General features: G+C 44.0%; 1 protein-coding gene across 1 annotated transcript; it reads right to left on the bottom strand.

Annotated features, from left to right (window-relative positions):
- Nucleotides 1-976: 976 nt before the first annotated feature.
- irs2b (insulin receptor substrate 2b) lies at nt 977-20,435 on the bottom strand. The gene is made up of 2 exons (XM_036595159.1): nt 16,018-20,435; nt 977-3,523 (listed from the first exon to the last, which is right to left on the bottom strand). Exons 1-2 carry the CDS (start codon nt 19,250-19,252, stop codon nt 3,519-3,521), a joined length of 3,240 nt encoding a protein of 1,079 aa, XP_036451052.1. The 5' UTR covers nt 19,253-20,435; the 3' UTR covers nt 977-3,518.
- Between the last annotated feature and the right edge of the window lie 1,202 nt (nt 20,436-21,637).

Genomic DNA, 21,637 nt, shown 5'->3' with positions numbered 1-21,637 from the left:
TGCATTAAAATTTGCAGAAAAATGACACAATTAAGTTCCCTTCAGAGGGTGTGTTAACTTATTTTCGTTCAGAAAATCAACAAAACGTTCAAACTTTTGTGTAATATCTTATACATTTTGTTGTGCGAGTAAAATACAGGTACTGGCACAAACTATATTAATACATATTGTCTCTCTTGTGAAATTTGTCTTAGACATACAGCATGAACCCCCCCCCACACACACACACACACACCCCTTACCCCCTCACCCAACCCCTGGTGCTGCTACCCTGCCAAAACTCCCTGCCACCTCTTTGCTACCCCTGATATAACTTCCTGGATCAACTACCACTGTAGAGTTGCTGAGGGAACTCACACATCCCACACCTAATCACAGCACAATCACACACTCGCACACCCTCAGGAATCCCAGGCTTGCTGTTCCATTCTGATCTGCCTTTGCCCACCTCATCCACACACACTTACACATTAGCCTCTCAGAAGAGACCAGACTGAGCAATTCTATCTCATTCAAGACTTAATTACCATTTTAATTAGCATGAGCGCGAGAATTAATAATCCTTCAACATATGTCTTAGGGCAGAAAATGATAATCCCGTTAGCCAATTATATATTCTGCCACAGTCTGGGGCGCGACGTAGATCAGACTGGAACAGCCATAATGACCCACTGTGTGCTGTCACTGACGCTTACATTCATTTAACTGCACTTCAGTTCACATCATCTTCACAGACCTCACACCATTTAGCTTAGATTAATCACAGACAGAAAGACTGAAGCATGTATACAGTGGCTGAAGTGTTTTTCCTCCAGCTCTCATGATGTACAGACTTCCCTGAGAAGAAAAGCTGAATGAAGACATCTGATGCCTGTAAGGCCCAGGCTGTTTTCATGAAGTCTTCTTCCTCCACGTAAGCTCACACAAAACAGAGCAGTCATTCATAACCCACTTAAAAACACACAGACGCTCCACGTTTCTTAAATAATGTTACCTTTTTTATTGCATGTGGCTATTCAGAATCATTACAGTTTCTAAAGCAATGCTAACTACACTAAGTTTAAATTATCTCTTAATAGCATCACAATGCGCAATATATGAAATATGTACAATGGAAGACACAGCAAGGAAAAAAAATCAACCAGATCATCAGAATAAGAACACTGCTGAAAATCACTGCTAAGATCCAATAGCAAAAACAGAAAGTCTTCGTTTTTTTTTTTCAAGTTGGCAGAAAAAAATGTGTACAGCAAAAATCCTTTTAAAGGTTTTAACAAACATTATGAACACAGTATTTATACATTTGGTTTCTTTCTGTAAACTAATTTGTTTTAAAAATGTAAATATTGCATATGCCATTTGTGAATTGTACCTATGTAGCTAGATTTTTTTCTCTCATAGTATCAAGTATTATTCAATTAGATCTTCTGTTCTCTCTTTCATTTAATGTTACAGCATTAGAAAATATTTCCTTAGTGGCGTTTTATCGTACAGTGTGCATACTCTTACAAACCTACAGAAAAATTAGAAAAAAGAAAACTTCCAGGCCAAACGTTCGGCGTCTGGTGAGTACCTTCATTAGTGCTTTAACTGGTTGGGGAAATTCATTCAAATGTATACTGCTTATGTACAAAAAACATAAAAGATTTATCTTTAACTTAAAAATGTTCCAAGATCACAACTGCACATATCTTTATTTACGTCTCTATGTACATTATTTACAGATTTTTAGGCATTTCCGTATGCTTAAAAAGAGTCGTGCGTCTATGTTTTTTCGGTTTGCTTGTTTGTTTCGTCTACTTCGTTTTGTGTCCGTCTTGTTTTGGTGGGGTTTTGTTTCGCTTTGTCCGTGCTTTGCTCGTGGGGGAGCGCCAGAATGCTCTACATTCAAACGTGTCTTGTGTTTACAATCTAAGGAGTTTGTAAGTGCAAGACAAAGCATTGGTACTGACACTGTGTCCTCGTCTGACACTACGGAGCAGCAGTGATGGTCTGGTCTAAAGCCTCTGGAGACGTTCCCTGAAAACGCGTCACTCCAATTCAACCGCCTGCTCCACTAGAACACCTCAGAGCCGCTCAGGTCCTGCTGGAGGCTCGTCGGTGGAGCAGACGCTGAATAAAATAAAATGAAAAAAACAACAAAAAAAAAAACATCCAGCCAACTGTGCTGATCTAAGGCAAAAGGAAGGCTGCGGTTTCAGAGTGAGGATATTAGTGGTGAATGAAATGTGGGGCAGAGTCGGTGGAGGCTTCCAGGACATCAAGAATCAGAGGTGGTGGGTGCAGGTGTGCCTAGGCTTCTCCATGTCGTGTTCTCAAAGACTAAGGTGCACACAGTTTGAGCGTGTCTCGAGTGTGCATGATGCAGGTATCTGTTTCTGTCTGGCTGGCTTCGTTCCAAGCTAACACTCCTTTCTCTGGAAGCCTGCTTTGCATATGTGTGCATGTGAAAGGCAGCGTTGCGCTGCTCCTCCTGACATTTACCAGCACTGATAAATAGAATTATATTAAAACCCTTTAAATATCTGTGTAATACTTAAAATAATAATAATAATAATAATAATAATAATAATAATAATATAAGAAATCTTTGATTGCAGAGGAAGGTCACTGTCGTCCACGGTGGGCTAAAACCCCACACCTCTACTGTACTTACAGACATTCAGGTTCAGTTTCCATGGCAAGCGGTCTATCTTTGATACTCTGCGAATAAGTGTAGGTCCATAAACAAATGTCCTCAAAGAAAACACTGTTTGACAGTACAGTCAGTAAGGCTTTGGATTGGCATTTTTTTGTCTTACGAAAACATTCAGTACTGAAAATAAATAGTTTTTTTTTCAATATATATTTTTTCATATGCAAGTCAAAACCTGGCTTAATCTGAGGTAGGGTTTCTTTTTTCAAGCAACTGGTTCTTTCAGTTGGTTGTTATGAAGATGTTGATGAAATGCCACCTTGGTGCAGTGCTGCAAGCATCCATACACGGCACGCGCGCACACACACAAAACACGCATTATACTGCACACATATAAATAAATAAATACGTACCACGTGCAACAAATGTGTGACTGTGTGTGTGGTTGTGTGTGCGTACGTATGCAAGAAGGTATGTGTTCAGATGTTACACTCCAGGTTTGGTTCACAGATTTTTAGGGTGAGGGGACACTGGCCTCTCTTAAAGTCCAGAGCACTTAACAAAACCAGTGGGAAATAAAATGAGAAGAGTAGAAACTACAAAGTCCATAAGGAGGGGCATCTGGAGTGACAACCAGATAGATGTAGAGTCCAGCCTTTGTGTTTGTGGGAGTTGTAGTTTTTCGGAGCAGCAGATAGAAGGGAGCTGGTCAGTGGGGCACACAACGGGCGGGAGGGGCCGGAGGTCAAGTGTCCTCGTTGCCAAGATGATGGCCATTTGAATGCATCCGGGGTTCAAAGGTCAGGGGATACGAAGCAACAGCAGGAGCGCTGTCCATCTGTCTGAATGGAGGGGACGACACGGACGTGCAGTCTGGCTCTGTTTAGTCTGGGGAGGAGAGAAAGGAAAAGAGAAAAGGAGAGAGAGAGAGAGAGAGAGAGAGAGAGAGAGAGAGAGAGAGAGAGAGGCAACAGATTAATGTGATGACCATAAACACATCCAGACACAGACAGAGACATTCCCCCACTTCTCTTGGGCCAAAAAACCACAGCAGGACAAAACAAGCAATAAAACAACATGCTTGTCTGCTGAGAACAATAGTGATGCAACACCCAGAACATGAGAAAGGCTGTGCGACTAACATGTGAGTAATTACAAAAAAGATATAAAAAGTAGTCCATAAATGGCATGAACTAGATGAGTATGATGTGTCAATCATCTAGTTTATGCCATTTATGGTCTACTTTTTCTACTTTTTTTGTAATTAGTCACATATTGTTCACTCTTTTCTATGTATATATGCCTAAGTTTTCCACAAGTGTCTCTAAGTGATTTCTATCTAAGAAAAGGTTACACACTCTGTCTCTCTCTCCTCTCTCTCCTCAATATCTCTCTCTCAGTCTCTCCTTTTACCAAGTAAGGAATGTGTGTGCCTTTGCTAGGAGCAACTGAAGTGGCAGGTGCTGTGAGAGAACACAGACGCTGGCATTTAGCATTGTGCAGCTGACGGTGCGAGCTTTCCCATGTTTCATAAACACTGGGACACAACACACACCCACTTTCTCAGGCACACGCACTCACGAGAGAACACACATTCACAGACACACCCACATAATCAAAGACAGTTTCTCTGACTCTCTCTGAGACACGGCAAAACTGTATCCGTAACATGAGCCCGAGCGTTATTCATCCTTAGCGGATGCAGTTATAACAAAAGCATGTTGCAATTTGAATTTTTTTACAGCTCAGACACAGCAGAGTCCATACATCATATTTGAACATGATCGGATTAGGGTATTGTGGTGGGTACAGTCCTGCTTTCGTTGAATATGTCGAATGTAAATTACATTCATCGAACGTTGCTTAGCACACAGTACAAAGCACAGCTATACCACATAGAATGTGTTGCAGTGAGAGTGCTGGTAATCATCAAGCTCAAGTTCATATACATTTAATGGAATAAACTTGAACTAACATCATTTAGTGAATTTGCCCCATTTGGTATCAGCTAACTCTCAAATAAACAGACAAATGCTAATTGTCTGTTACCTCAGCTAGCATGACTAGCCTGGGCACTATTTCACCTTGTAACTTTTGGCGTGAAAATAATGAGTCTGAGGAGTTAAAGATTTCAGACTGACTGCCTTTCTCTGTGTAAATTTCAAGTCACGTGTCAGTTTTTTGGTCTTGCTCTGGGTTTAATGTAATGTAGTAACAGCAAAATGCTATTAAAATGCTAAAATGCTATAAAATCCTTGCATGCTGTGGTGCTCAGAGCAGTTCTGGAGGCCACAGAGTAATGAATACTAGAGGTGGTGCGTGCACCTTCCTTAAAAGCAATGGTTAATGGAAAACACATATTTATTTCTCTAAAAAAAGATGGTATTAATGATAATATAGCACTGATATTTATTGTGTAATGGCCACTCCTGTTTTGCAACAAACTCCTGTTTTACAACAAACTCCTTCAACTGAAGTCATGAAGTTAAAGCTCACAATGCACACAGAAATATAATTATGGGGGTTAAATATAAGATGTTAACGGATATGATCTATGAATATGTAACTGATTTAGGTACTTAATAACATACACAATTTGAAAATGCCTCGTGCCATTTACATTGTATGAACTGTTTATAATGAATAAAACTTGCTACAATAACGCATTAAAAGTTAACAGGCTTTTTCATTCTTCTTTTAAAATAACTATTTTCGAGATATGAGGTTTTTGTTCCGACAGCAACGATATGCTCTTTCTCTGACAGTGTGTGCCTGAGTCTTTGGTGTGGGGAGGGGAGCTGGCCTGATCTTTGACCCTGTGTACTTGTTTGTGAGGTTTCATTAGCATGAGGGCCTCGTGCAAGGCGGAAGTATCCATTCCCCCGGACCCCCCGTGCTCCCCCCACCCCCAACAGTATTTTTTTTCATCTAGAACAAGAGCTGTTTTCACTGAGCTGGACTCTGACACACTCCACAACCCCTCGATTCAACGCCTTCGGCTATACGGAGGGCCACAATCTCAGCTATTATCTTGCCCGCCCGCATGCTGTCTACACACTTCTGCATGAAAGCCCAGCATCACAACATCCACACACTGCAGGCCAGGCCACAGAGGAACTGCCTGTACTGCCTCAGTAATAACTACCATTAAGCCCACCAGGACGGCACAAACACACATCCAGTTGAGCAATCAGTCTGGACAAAGTGTTCAGATGAGGGTGGAGATGGAGGAGTTCAGCAGGAAGAAATGGCCTCATTCGTTCCTCCTCATCTGACCGTCTACTCCCCCAGTTCCCTCTTTCTCTCACTAGGAGCCCCCACTAACTGTCACTGGGCTTCTAGTAAAGAGGGTGACTGATGTGTTTGCTAATAGCAAGGCCAGAAGAGAGGGTGTGAGAAACTGAGAGGGACGTCTCTCATTTGTTTCATTGTTTACCACTAGCGTGGAAAATATCATTAGTAAGAATGTTTCCCTTTCTGAGCTTGAGCTGTATTTACATCATACATCATGGTCAGCTGTTGTTTAATTTCAAGGTAAAAATCAGCCATTTCTGCATTTTAATCCATTCTTCTTCTTTAACGTGTTGTTGCATTTGTTTTGACATGTAAAGAATTTGATTTAAAAAAGACAAAAAAGTTATATTCTTCAGTCGTCTTTAAGGGTGCATCAACAGAGTATTATATTGCATTGCACCATATTATATTGTAATGTAATCTAACTGTAACATACCAAAACATACTGTTACATATCGTAACATATCATACTGTGGGTTAGCTCAGGGCTAACATACTACTTTATAGCTAGCATATTAGCTCACAGCTGCAGTTTTTTAGACACTTTATTTTTGCTGTATTGAAAATGCATTGAATCGAGACACCACCATACTGTATGGACACTAATTATGAATTTTTACACCCCTAGTTGCCTTAATTGTTACTCTCGTGAATTCAATCAATAATAAGGTCTTAGTGATCTGAATTCTTAATTCAATAAATGAAGAATTGTGCTTCTTCTAGATAGTGATAGGAAACACAGCAGCATAGTAATAAAGGCGACACCGCCAAAGTCTCTGAATGTACTGCTGACGACACATTACATAAGGCCTGACTACCTTCATGTGTGGCCACATAAGGACAACAGCAAACCACAGAGCAGAGAAACAAGATATCTAAACATGTAACAAGCAGCAGTGAAATACCACCCGGCCTCAACTGACTCAAAAAGAGGATGACTCTCATCTTGGGATAGACTGATAAGCATCCTGACACTGACCACACCGTGGCAGGTGGTCTTGTTTTAGTCTTCCTTATAAATAGCCATGAGCCCTAACACGCACGCATGCACACAAACACACATATAGACACGCTCGCACTACTGACGTCACGGAACAAGAGTCATATGAGTGCCGGTGGCCTGTCTGTTTTTTCTGTCGTGTGTGTGGTGGAGGTGGTGGTGGGGGGCAGGTCAGGAGGGCAGTTTGAATTTCACAGAGCTAATTAAGCAAAAGGAAGCCCAGCAATTCCGCGGATGCCCCATTCCGCTCCAGAGAGGCGGAAAAAGCAGCGAGGCAGAGGGGCGAGAGGGGGTGAGAGAGATGAGGTCATGGGACCACTCCGCGGAAAAACAGCAAAGAGTCGGTCAGGGCTGCTGAGAGTGGGACAGAGAGGAGAAAGAATGAGAACAGCGAAGAAGTATCCATTACCTGTGTTTTAAATACTCCATAACTCACTCTAGCCGTCTCTCCCTCTTTCTCTCACTCTCGCTCTCTCTCTCTCTTTTACTCCCTCTCTTTCTCTCTCTCTTTCTTCTCTTTTATGTTCTGTGTCAAGTACGTACAACAGCAACAACAATAATAATAATAATGAAAATAATTATAGTAGTAATAATCATCATCATCATTTCTCTCTTTCTTTCTTGTTAGCATTCGCTGTTGTCTCCTGACCCTGTCCAATCTGTGGAGCTTCTAGCCTAGCCAAGCTGTGTGAGTTCACACATGTCTCATTATGAATATGCTGAATAGAGAGGATTTCAAGGGGAGGTGGTGAAAGGAGGAGGGGTATGTGTGTGTGAGTGGGTGGGGGGGTTCAGGACAGTCTGCCACCCCCCTTGAATTTTGATATAAAGGACTCTGTTTTTATAACATCACACAGACACTGCAAGGTAAAAAGTGCAACACTTTAAATTCTTTCAATTCAATTCAGGCACATATGTGAAGTACAGGCCCCCAAAATCTAACATCACCAAGTCACCAGTCAGTGGATCCAATGACCTATTTCTATTACCCCACAATACACTCTATCACCATAAGTCACCAGCCAGTGAACCCAATGCCCCTAATCCCCCTCCCCCTCCCCAAGAAATACCCCTCTCACACTCGTGCTCTCGTTTCACAGCTCATTTTTTATTTATTTCACATGAGCTAAAATTAGCCCCATGCACTTAGGCCAGAAGGGCCACCTGTCTCACACACATACGCACATGGATTTAACACACTTCGACACACAATTGCTCACCCACACACAAGCTCTCTCACACATACACACTCAGTTACACAGACAGATACATACAGTATCGGGAGCGGTGCTGTAAACATGCTACTTATATATTTATCTACATCTATTCCACATCAAATTCCACAGCACGTGTAGGGGGTAAACTGGCAATTTGTGGGTATAGGCAGGGTAGAAGGGTGTTAAAATAAGAAAACAGTCTGAGTCAATCAGAACAAGGTCAATCAGAGTGGTAGATGTGAAATGCACCAAGTCAGAATTGTTCACAGTGGTGGTGATAGGAACCTGATGTCTGAAGCGAATGCTTCTAAGAAACTTTTCACAGAAAGATATTGAATGAAATGGTTACAGATATGCTGCCTGATGTCTGAGACATTGTTTTATGATAGTTTTGAGAGACATTTTTGGCCTAAAATGTATGAAAACGGTACATGCTGTGCATTCTAAGGCAAAACAGCATTATTTTCCATTAGCAACATTACATATAGAAACTCAATGATTGAATTATGTCAACATTTTGAGAAATCGGTGGAACATCAATCAGTATTAGTTGTATCTCCTTGTATGGGTTCGGCTTTCTCTCTTTGCTGTTAGCATGAGCAGAACATCACCATCACAACAAAAAGCCATTAACCAGGCCTTCTTTTCACATAGCCTTCCTCTTTCTCTCTCTTTCTCAACCAAGAGGTCTAGAGAAGAGTAGCACTGACCATGTCCTTACTCAGTGTCCCTCAAACAAGCAACACACACAGACTATAGTTGTAAACATATCTAAACTTTGCATTCAGAATTAGTGTGAAGCGTTAGTATTTCCATTTTGCTACATCAATTGTAATCACAAAGTTACACAATAAATACATAATGGTCTAATAACATAATATGTAATGCAATGAACTGCACTTCTTGTGCTTTTGACAGAATTTTTCCGCTAGTTTCAATAAGCTACAAGTAAGACATAATTAATATGCCATTCTTTTGTTATTGCCAGCAACTAAGAGTTAAAATGAAAGATGTCTGTTAGTGATGAGGAAGATGTCTGAGAACAATTTCAATATGCATGCTGAGATGTTCTTCGGCACTAAATGTCAAGGCCTAATCTACTTGTTCTTCTTATTGTACGCAAACCTTGAAGCTAAGTGTGCCAGTGCAGTTCTGAGGCTTTGTGGGAATGGAAATGAAAGCCTGGCTCTGAATGACAGCTGAGCTCAGCTGGCACATGCTTTTCTCCTGATCTCCTGATCAGCCACCATAGAGAAACAACACAAAATAGGCCCAATGAAAGCTAAGACTAATATTCGTTTATGAGGCAAGTCATTGCAATTCATCTGATGATATTAAGTCATCATCACACATTAGGCCAAGCAAGTACACACACATACACAACCAGACCGCTCAGCTTGGAATTGGAAAAGAGGCACCATTCATTCACAGTCATGTCACATGCCGTACAATTATTCCCACGCATGACATCCGCTGTTAAAAGAAAGCCTGTGCACACTCTTTCCGCCTTATCACACCGGCACATGCTGCTCATTTGCTACATTTTCCTCATACCATCATAACACTCTCACCCAGCCACATGCTTCAGCCACACAGACACACACGCACACACACGGTGGACTGAATCTCTTCCCTTTACTCCTAATCTTAAAGTACCAGTCTAACATGCTCCAAGTCTGGGTAAATCAACTCTACAATCTCTTCTTTAAAGGAATGGCTACCAGTTTTCTACCTCATTTCTATCAATGACATCTATAGCATATGGTTTCTTTTGACAGACAATGCTTTAGGTGCATCTCTCTGTATTTAGTGACTCTGGGTGTGCTTTGTATTGTCTTTTGAGAGGTTTTCTGTTCTTTTCTATATGAAATGCATTAAAATTACTGTCCATGGTAAGCAACAGGGATGCACAATGATGGAATCATATAGGTATCAGCAGATATTCGCTTTAAAGAAAAATAACAACATCTGACAGATGCTTAGATTGTTTGATATTTCACATCAATATTTGATAACCTGTATACTATACTCCAAAAGAACAAGGCTGGTTTAGACGACACTGGATTATGGAGATAAAACATCTGCATTTTCTTCATTTTACTGTATTTGAAACCCTCTGCAAGTACGTGTTACATTTCTCTGTACTGCTAATAGAGGTAAATCTAGTTCCAATTTCAACATACATATATAACGAATGTGTATGTATCAACATTTATGTATCGGCACATGCACTGAAAAGTTCTTTAGAGAACCGAAAGTGGTTCTGATAAGCATATCATGAAACAAGTGCTAAATATTATGAGTAAAGAGTCATGACCTCAGTGATTTCAGCTTTCTCAAATATGCAGACTTAAAGATATGGAAGGATACAAACATGTGGAATCTGCTGAATGTGTGGAAGAAACTCCAGTGTTTGCTAGAAATGACCACAGCTTGGTGTCTGGAGTACACAGAGTACAAGAGTACCTAACAGAGAGTGAGTGTGTGTATTGTGCTCATGACCCCTTCCTCGGACACCAAACCAAAGCTGTGTAGCAATGTGTAATCTGTGGCCATATGTGAACCGTCTTACGAGTGCTGCTAAAAGTGGGTAACAGTGAGGTGTTTTAGCAGAACATCTTGGCCTAGTTTAGCTCCACCACAGGCTTACCTGCTTCTGTCTCACAGCAGCACACAACAACAACAAGCTAACTGAGGGGAGGGAGGGAAGAGAGATAGAGAGTGAGAGAAAGAGAGAGAGAGAGAGAGAGAGAGAGAGAGAAGGCAAAGAGCAGGGCAGGGAGCAGGTAAAGCAGATGAAGAGGTTAAAATCTCAGAGATGACTGAATGAAAGAAATATAGGGAATTGTGGGACAATGCCAATATCCAATACTTTTTATGAACATATCTGTCGATGCAGGTACTGATGCTGATACAAAAACAAAAACTGCAGCACTAAATTTACCTGCATTACAGAAAGATTTAATATTTCTGTAGGGTTACAAGTGCAGTAAGCTGAATAAAATGCAAAACATTCATAAATACATCATCAAATATCAATCTGAAATATTTTTGATATCTAAACATCTGTCCAATTCCAATGGGGTCCCAATGTGTATACATATGTTATTTAAAAGTATATGCTTGTTTTTTCTCTCTCTCCTCCTTTTTCTCTCTTTCTCTGTCTCCATCTTCCTCTCTCTGTCTCTGCTCTTGTATGAGGCAGCAGATGGTCTGTAGTCATTAGTGTATTGTCAGTGCCTGTGATGGGCTTGATAACCACTGAGCACTGCTTGGAATGACAGGTGCATGACCCTGGCCCCCACCATCTGCTGGCCCTGCCCACACACACACACACACACACACACACACACACATACACGACTCTCAAGGAGGAGCCTTCTCCACAAGACCTGCCTCTAAATTTTTAATAGGAGAGTGTTTACTCTTGCCCCTGCTCAGCATTCACTAAAACCTGACCCCATCAGAGCTGAGGACCAGTATCTATTCAGAGAAAAAAGATCTCCCCTTCACATTTCAATATCAAACATTTTAATTTCTACTGGGATGTATTGATGAAAGCTAGAAAAAGGGGGGTGACCCTAAGGAAGAAAGCCAAATACAAAAAATAGATGTGACAAAAGAGGAGGAAAGATTAAACCTGCAGATCTAGCCGATGTACAGCTGCTTCCTTTTACGGGTGGGTGATATGGCCATAATAGTGCATCACAATACTTCAAGACATTTTCATGATCTATGACATGTATTACAATATTTAGGTTTTTGATGTTTGATATTCCATCCAGCATTTTCTGTTGACATCAGCCCAATACTCAAACATATTCAACAAGAAACGGAAGAGAGCAAAGTAAGATGTCATAAAGAGCTGACATCAATCTTCTGCATGCAGATAATATTGATAATATGATGAAACATCCAGAAGTACTGACAATACCCATAACATACTCAGAAAAATATACTATAACATAAACTATCACAATAACAATAGCATATAACATATCGCCTACCCCTACTACCTGCGGGTGTCCCTTTAAGCACCCAACGGCTGGCAGAAAACAATAAAACAGAAAACTCATAAATATAATTACCCCTCCCCTCATAGACCTGCTAAATAATTTTGAGTTATGCTCCCTGAATGTATTTGTGCACACTTGTTTATGGTGCACATGAGCTTCTTTAAAGCTCTTTTCAATGTTTGTAGAGAACTGAAGGAATTGATTTGCATTCTAACTACAGTCTCCTTTGGTGTGTGTGTGTGTGTGTGTGTGCTGACAGGGGAGGAGCTACGCTAAGTGTGTATGGCTGTAGTAAACACACTGCCTATCCACGCTCTTATCTCTACTCAATGGAGCGTGCTGATTAGGCCGGCACTGGCACTACTCCCTATCAGGCTTTTCCGGAAAAAAATAACAGCACTGTGTTCTTTCACTCCGACTGATCTTTTGTTTTTGCGGAATGCTGGCGCTAACCAATCACAGAGCATGCCGGATAAGCATTAGTATGCGTGTGAGTGTGTGTGTGTGTTGGTCTCCGCCCACTGTTCCAGAGGTTCTGTAGCTGTGGGCTATGTCTTTCTCCTCGGCCCACTTCTCTGACGTAAACTAGAGTACTACAGGTACACCTGCTCTACCAGAAAGCCTGCTCTGACAACACACAGACCTAAACAAGCACAACAAAGCCCCACACACCCACACACACAAACACTGTACAGGAAATCAGCTCTGTGTGAGCCTTTGATGGATCACATGTGAGTGTTACTGTGTGTGTGCTGTTTAGTTGAGAGGGCTACCTCTTTAAAGGCTCATTCATCACAGGCTCTATTCTGTGAGTGTGTACACGTGCTCACTTAATTGGATCCCACTCCTCAAATGTTTGTCATGGTTGTGTTAAGAGCGTTAGTCACTCGCTATGGCCTGGGGTAGTCCCTGTGCAGACGTGATGCACCCCACATAGTCACGCCCACGTATTAGGGGTGGCCAATATGGTGAAAATATCACAATATTTAAAGACACTTTCAGGATACATGACACATTTCATCATATTTCATTTTAGCACTGGTACTTAAGTGCACCAGTAGCTAAAATGCTATTAAAAGGATATGAGTATAATGATTTTAATTCATCATTTCACATACTAATTCCAGTTACACAGGATTCATTCTGCTTTTTTGAAAATTTTAAAACATACAGTTGGTCAGAGAAGTACTGATGATATCCACAATATACTTATGTACTTATGTAAAAAAAAAAAATGTATCATAATAATGATAATGTATCATCATATTGCCGACACCTACCATTTACATACATGCTCACAGGTTAGCATTTATACAGTGTCAAACACTGTCAGGACATTGGGGTCATACATATGTCCTAGTGGTGAATTTTGATGACCAATTCCATCTCCGATTCCTTTCCAAACAAATTGGCAGATTTTTATTAGGCTGATTTTATTAGCCTTATTAAACCTGAAGCTCAGACTGTGTTTGATTAGCCAAAGGTGTAACATGACATTATTTGTTCTTTAATTGGCCAACCTTTATTGCATTTTATATTTGAAAATGAAAAAAAAATCAGTTGATTTCAGAACTTGCACTTTTAAGTAGGGAAATTTAACTTAATAACATGGAGCTTATGAACTGCTTGTAGATGAGCTACACTGGTGTTCTTGGCCAAAAAAACAGGTCTGGAGCTAATTTATTAGAGATTAATGAAGGTTAATTGCAATTTGTCAGGAAAATCACAATTAGATATTTTCCCCAAATAGTTATGCATTATTATACAACAATAATGGTATAATATGCTATGGTATAGGTGCATATATAGTGCACTTTTCTGCCTCATAGTATTGATCATCATAAAATTGCAACACAGGCTGCCAAAATGATACGTTTGTTTGTGTTTGGAACAAACATTAGCCTATTCCAATTGTACACTCCTAATATATACTGAAATATAATGAAAGTGTTCTAAGCCAAACCCTAAATCTAAATCTAACCCTCGATAACCAAAAGAAAATTTTCATTGCAGAACACATAATATGCCACTTTTAAAAAAATGTCTTTTTTTCATGGTATGCATTGTTGGGAGTCGGCTTTACACACACAAAATTATCAATGCTATATTATGATTAATACTACCTTTAATACCACCTCAAGAACTCATTATACCCAAGGTTCTTTCTAACTACAGTGTTATGGAATTAAACCCTTCAAATATTTCTGCTCTTTTAGTTTAAAAGAGACATCTGTAGGTTTTGTAAAAGCACTGTATAAAGTCACTAATGTTTGGCAGGCCTAACATTTTAGGCTTGCTCTGCATTTCTCTACTTTTCCTATGAAGTGAGGACATTTTGTCCTGAAAACATATGAAAACAAACATACAAACTCTCTCTCTCTCTCTCACACACACACACACACACACACACACACACTGGAGAGTTCACTTCCCTATTATCTGTGCCTGTATGTAAACAGCACTCTTTGGCTATGACTGATAATTAGAGTCTCATTCATGTAAACATAAATCTGGCCTTCTACGATGTAAGAGTTACAAAAGGTAAGTTCCTCTTAGAAAAACTGTCAGGTTGGGAAAACAAGCAGGCATTCACTTGTCTGAGCTACTGCTGTGAACAGACTGCATTCCTGCCCTGAAATCCAGTACCTGCCAAATGATAAACAACAGACTCACTTGTTTCTCTGGGGGGCCAATGGAGAGCAACACACACACACACACACACACACATACACAAAATGTGAAACAGAGAGAGGGATCAAGAGAGACACTGGGCTCAGATTGGAGTAAAACTAATGACTGCATTAAAGCAACTGCAACAGATGTCATGTTCACAGCATCTCTCTACAGTGCTGTTCATTGGACCGAAAGAGCATTTGTGGTGCATACAGCGCCCCCTCACACATATACCCACTACATAGCCCTGTGTAAGCCTCATCATTATAGCATGATCACTCCAGCCTTCATCCCATTTCCTCACTCACCTCCCACACTGGACTGCAAAACATGCTGAGATGTAATGCTCAGCTCAGAATAAAAACTGCACTATAATTCTACAGCGATTTCTCCAGCATTTATCTCGGTTATTACCCTGTCGACTAAACTGTATCACAGAACATGAAGAACATGTGAGTTCGGGTTCATCAGTCTTTTACCTCCTGGGGAAAGCCGTGCTCTAACGTCAAATCCAGAGTGTTGAACCCCTTTAAGCTAATTCAAACAACGATGAATAAAGCAGATGATATAAATATGTATTTGTTATGAATACCAGGGTTAGGGAGCACTAAAGGTATCAACCAGGAATATTGCGGGTAGCCGCTAAATTGCATGCCAGGGGAATCAGAGGGATACCTTATAATCTTTAAACATGGGATGTTGACATTTTTATGTTTTTTCATGTCAGACCGCCTAAACAAGCCTCAGAAGCCTTAAGGCTGTCGGCTCAAGTCTTACATTTGAATAGTCTGGCAACGTGCAGGCACTGGGAAATCATTAAAGAAGGCGGTTGAGGTTTTTCCCATGTGAATCAGGAAATCTCAAAAGGGCGCTGGCATACTGACAGCAGTTTACAAATGCGCTAAGACTGAATGACATACAGCAGCAGCCACACACTCTCCACACTGGTGTGTAATCTATATACCATGCCACTTCAGTCACCTACTCTCCTACTATTTCCCTCAAGTCATTTTTATACATGTGATATACAGAAATCTCTCTGCTTAGTCCTGTGACCTTTGTAGTTCCTTGCACACATTTACGTAACATTCATTGCATAAACATAAAAATATTTACATTTCCAAACATTTACAGCATGCAAAAGAAAACCTACATTATAAGCAAAACACATAGCCAGCTCACCTTTTACCACTGTTGCAGTCTCCTTGAACCCAAGGCTGACGTACGGACTGGCATGTATTGCATTGATGCCTCGTTTGCAGCAGCTGGCAGCTTTGAACCTGACAAGAGCATCGCAACTGGCCAGCCCCTCATCCATCAGGTTTAAGGCAATGTAGTTGAGCCCATTCTGGAAGCCCGCCGATGTCTCCCTGCACATGGGGCTGCCGTACTCGTCTTCAGAGAATTCGCCATTCCTGGCCAGAGCAGAAACGTTCTCCACGGAGGCCGAGCCAAGACGCCGGGTGTCGTGCGCGAAGGAGGGGAAAACGGGTGTGACGGTAGTGGTGGATGAGAAGGTTTCTGAGCTATGCCTCCTGCGCCCCTGGGGATCCGCGCGGATCACTTTGGCACCCCGGTCTGGATCCAGTGCGGGCGCGGCGGGGGCACCCCTCAGCAGGAACGACTCGACAGGGGGTAAACCCACAGCATCATCCAAATTTAACCTCTGCACGCAGGAGGATGGGCTGGTGGTTTGGGAACATTCAGTGGGCTGAGGCGTGGGCTGAGGAGGAGAGGCGGACACGCAAAATGTTATTTCTGTGTGATCGTCTTTAGTTGCGGCTGTGCCAGCCTTGCATGAGGGTGCCACCTGTGCTGTGAGGCGGTAACACTCCACTCCCCCCTCCTCCTCCTCAGGTTGGGCGGGGCAGGCTGCCAGCTCTGGCACAGCATCTACAGGGCTGAACGGGACGGCTTCACCAGATTTGGGTGACTCTGAGCTCACGTTAATGTTCATATAGTCTGAAAGAGGGGACCTCCTCTGCTCACCAGAGGAGCTGAGGGATGAGGCGGGGCTCTCTACAGAGGATGGGGAGTGCTTCTGGGTACCAAAATCTATGTTGATGTACTCACCAGGGCTTTTAGGCTCAGGGGGAAGGGGGTGTTCGTTCATGCTGGGCAGCATGCGGAGCAAGTCCAGGGGGAGGCGTGTGGGTCGGCACATCCTGGATCTGTGGAGCAGATCAGCCCTGCCTTGCCTCAGAGAAGAGGGAGCATTTTTGGAAGCTGTTTTTGTCGGCTCCTCCTCTATCTTCTGACTCTGAAGGCTCATAAGGACGTACTGATCACTGTCTCCATTCTTGGAGTTCTGCTGGGGCTTGTAGCAGCGGGGCAGAGAGCTGTAAGAGCAGGGCTGTCTGAGAGGAGGGGGATGCTCCATGCCACCTGCGGTGGTAAGAAAGTAATCTGGGGGAGTGACTGAAACACAGGGGTCTACCGGTGACATGTTAAGGTACTCACTGTTGGGCAGCTTTCCGTCTGAGCTCTCCACAGAGAACCTGGAGCCGCACAGCATCCTCATATAGCCACTGTCGTCCAAAGAACAGCTGCTGGGCGAGCTGGTCCTGGAGCCATTGGCCACTGTGAGGGGGTGTGTCCTGGGATTGATGATTTGCTTTGGTGCTGAAACACACATCGGGCTCATGGGCATGTAGTTTTCAGTTCTGCACCCCTGCGGGGCCATTGGCATGTAGCCATCGTCCCCCAGGTTGCCACTGGAGCTTTTCTGTAAGGATCCGATTTCAATGTCCCCATAATCCTCAGGGTACGTGATTTTTGGGGAAGCAGCGTGCGAGCCGCGCCCCGAATGCCCTCCATTCATGAAAGTGGCCCTCATGAGCGTGTACTCATCCAGTGAGGCAGAAGACACTTGTGACGGCCCCCTCTTCTGGTGAGGCATGGTGAGAGAGTATGTCCTCTTCCTATAGGCTTTCTCCAGGTCCCCAATGCCCTCAGGGGTGAGTATCCCATGGCAGCGCTGAAAAAGGTTCCCGCAGCTCTGTTTCTCCATGATCATGTATCCATACAGGTCACTGCCATCCTGTGAAGGTGGCGTGTTCGTGAAGGACTCAGGCGTGTTGCTGCGGTGAGTCATAAGCAGATGGCGCAGGTGCTCCGCTGGGCTGGAGCTACACTCCTCACAGGAAATGAAGCCGGCATCACTGGGTGATCCGGACACGGACGCCGCAGGCCGGGGGATGCTCTCCAGATTTGCACTTCCAGAGGGCACAACCACAGGGCTGGTGGCTGAAGGAGGGGAGCGGGAGGCGGGCAGACACATGGACCTACTGTGCTGGAGGGAGGAGCAGGAGGATTCAGGTGTCCTGCATGGGCGGCCAGTCACGGTGTTGGAACGGCTCAACTGCGTCCGGTCCACTCCAGGGCTGACCGGACTCCCACACCCTGACCGTGTCGTCGTCGTTGTCGACCCGTCTCCCTCGCTGGCCGTGCGCCCCCGACAGGCGGCGCCTCTGCTCGCCGCGGTAGCCGCGCTCTCGGTGCGCGCGCGCCGCGGCAGTCCCGTGCGGCTTGGCGGCGCGTTATGCAGGTGGTGGCGCCTCGTGGGCACCGCGACCGGGTTGCTTCCCCCCGATGCTGACGACGTTGACGACGACTGGCTTTTGCTGCGTGGCCGGAACTCGCACAGCTCCTTCATGGCGCGCATTGCCTCGAGCACGGTCTCGTGGATGCTCTGCGCCACCACGGCGTCGTCTGCCTGCATCCACAGCTCGCCTGGTCCCGTGGCCGCCGAGCGCCCCACCTCCACGAAGAAGAAACTGTCCGAGTGTCCGCAGCGGCGCACGTTCATCAGTTGCAGGCTAACAGCGGCAACGTCCGAGTTTAGCTTGACGAAGCTGAGCGCGCGGCTCGACAGGCACAGCCGGTGCACGCCGGTCAGGTTGCGGCTCTGGCCGAGCCCGCGCGGCTTCACGTTCACCTGCCACACCTCCCGATAGGCGCCGGCGCCCGTGCCCTGCGCGATTACGCCGTAGCTCGACTCGTCGAAACCCACGAGCGCCGAGGCAGAGTGAGCGCGCGCGCCGCCAGCGCACGCCCGCCCCTCGCTCACTGCTTCGGCCAGCACGCGGAACCAGCTCTCCTGCTCCTGCTCGTTCTCGGCCGCCACGGCAAAGTACTCGTCCTTGGTGTAGAGGGCGATCAGGTGCTTGTGCTTGGCGTCCGCGCGCTTGTTGATGTTCAGGCACGAGTCGAGCGCCACGACGCGCCGCGCCGCCGCCCGGTTCCTCCACTTCTTCTCGCTCTCGTAATACTCGAGGCGCGGCGCGCAGCCCTCGCCCGGCCCGCGCAGCACGAAGAAGCGCTTGTGTCCGTGCTTCTGCTTCCTCAGGTAGCCGCACTTCTTCACGCTCGGGTCCAAGAGCGCTTGGCCGCCGTCGGCTGGAGGCGGACTCGCCATCCTCGCGTCCCGGGGAACGCTCGTACCTTGTTCGGTTATGAAGCTGAACGAGACGAGACGAGCCGGGCAGAAGAAACGCGCTGCGAGTCGGTGAGACTGTGAGACTCTTTTTAACGCCGCTCCAGCCTCACGAGCGCTCAAACGGTAAATAACACATATCGCCTACTGACTGGAGGGAAGAGGGGGGAAAACAACATGTGACGTCCTACACATCCAGCTACGGTTACAAAAAAAAAAAGGAGGAAAAAAATACACACACTCGTACACACTCACTCACACACTGCTACGAGGCGCTGAGACCGTAGGGGAAGGCGTAGCTGCCAATCCGCCCAATCTGATCGAGCTCTTTTCATTCATTGGTCGAAGCGAGTGAATGGTAGTGAAGCACGCGCCGCACGGAGGCAACAAACCCCGCCCTCCTGCCCCGCCCACCAACCGCCTCTACTCTGCTGCCTCAACTAGACAGTAAAGACTACATCGCAGCGACTCCCGTTTAAAAACACTTCATTTTGTCGTTTAACAGGGAAAGGCGCTTTACTACGCTGTGGTAGAAAACGGAGACAATGGTTTGTTTTTAGCTGTAGGTTTTACTAGTGCTTCTCGCTGTCGACACAGTTGAGGTGGCGTTTGGTTTGGCTACTTTTAAGTCGTTACTGCTAGAGAGAGCTTCATACATCCGTCTGTAGTGTGTAATGCGACGTGTAACGGGTTAGTAAGCTAACTGAGGGCTAACTCGTAGCCACTTGTTTCTGATAGCCGACTATGGGCTTCATTTTACTCACTACATATGGTAACGAGGGGGTTCATAATTCACAAAACATCAGCACTTTAATATTTCAGGAACGTCACGTTACAGTTTCGTTTAATATCTGTTACATATCATAGCTGAAAAGTTGAAAGACGTCTTAAAGAGTCACCTGAGGTGGCTCAGCACAAAGCATGTCCATTTCGCCTCGGCCACTTTGTAAACAAGGATCAGCTCGTTTCCCACATGGCTCTGACGAGCTGCTCCGCCTTTCTGCATTAACATACAGGCAGCTCCTGCTCCCCCGTCCTATTAGCCCTCCACCCCGATGCAGCCTGCCCGGCTGTTTTACACCCCTTTGGCTCGTAAGAAGTCATTTCACTGTGAAGCTGTACAGAGCCCTGAAACCTCACAGCTGCGTAACGCCAGCCGTGCTCCGTGTTAAAGAGAATGCTGCCTCTAGCGTTTCCCTCTAGAGCTGCAGGCTTTACAGAGAGACGGTCCATGTCCAAAAGTTTGTAGACATCAGCTCACCCAACGTTTTTTCTGAAACCATTTGTATTAATATGAGTTTGTCCCTCCCTTTGCTGCAGTATCAGCCTCTACTCTTGGATGAAGGCTTTACACTAAATGTTGGAACATTGCTGTGAGGATTTGCATTCAGCCATAAGAGCATTAGTGAGGTCAGGTACTGATGTTAGTTGATTAGTTCTGGATCACAAACTCATCTCAGAGGTATTGGATGGTGCTCTATCACTCCAGAGAACACAGTTTCACTGCTCCACAGCCCACTGCTGGGGGGCTTTATATCCTTCTAGATGAATCTTGGCATTGGGCCTGGTGACCTTGGGCTCATGCACATATCAAAGCACCCCATTCTGCTGTCACTGAAAGCCTGTTTTAGCAATCAGTGCTGATTAATAAATCAATAATTCACTAATTAGATCATTTATTAATAATTTAGTAATTGCAGTCATGTGAAGAAGTAAGTACACCCAATGAAAAACTTTGTCTTTTCAACATATTTGGAGATACAGATATCAAGTCTTCATCTAAACAGTGTTGATAGATAAAAGTGATATAATTTAACAAGTGACACTTATAATAAACATTTTTGTTCGTCCTTTATCAATTTGAAATAAACAGCAATGTGATTTTCTAATGTAGAAAAAGTAAGTGCCCACCTACATGTATCACTACTTAAAATGTGTTAAACTGAAATCAGTTGCAGCCAATCAAGTGCTAATAATTAGAGTACTGTTAAGGAATATTTTGGAGGAAACTGTCTTATTTAAACCTCAGATATATGGTCTGGCTTGCTATTTGTTTTTGGAGTGTGTGGTATTATTATGCCTAGATTAAAAAAGCCCTCTGAGACCTTCAGAAATAAGGTTTTAGATGCCTATGAGTCTGGGAAGGGGTTTAAGAAGATTTCCATAATATTGGAAATGAATCATTCCACTGTCCAAAAGATCATCTACAGGGGAAATTTAAAACCATTGCAAAAATGTTCAGGCCAGGCTGACCCAAAAGAAGTCTCTAAGAGCCCCAAAATTTCATCATAGGATCAGCAGGTAGCTCTTGCCACTGTTGATGTAAAAGTACATGCATCTACCATTGCAAAAACACTATACAAATTT

Source organism: Colossoma macropomum, unplaced genomic scaffold (genome assembly GCF_904425465.1).
Source record: "Colossoma macropomum unplaced genomic scaffold, Colossoma_macropomum, whole genome shotgun sequence".
In the NCBI taxonomy this organism is placed as follows: domain Eukaryota; kingdom Metazoa; phylum Chordata; class Actinopteri; order Characiformes; family Serrasalmidae; genus Colossoma; species Colossoma macropomum.
Note: the sequence above shows the minus strand (reverse complement) of the source record. Positions and strands in the feature narration are given on the sequence as shown.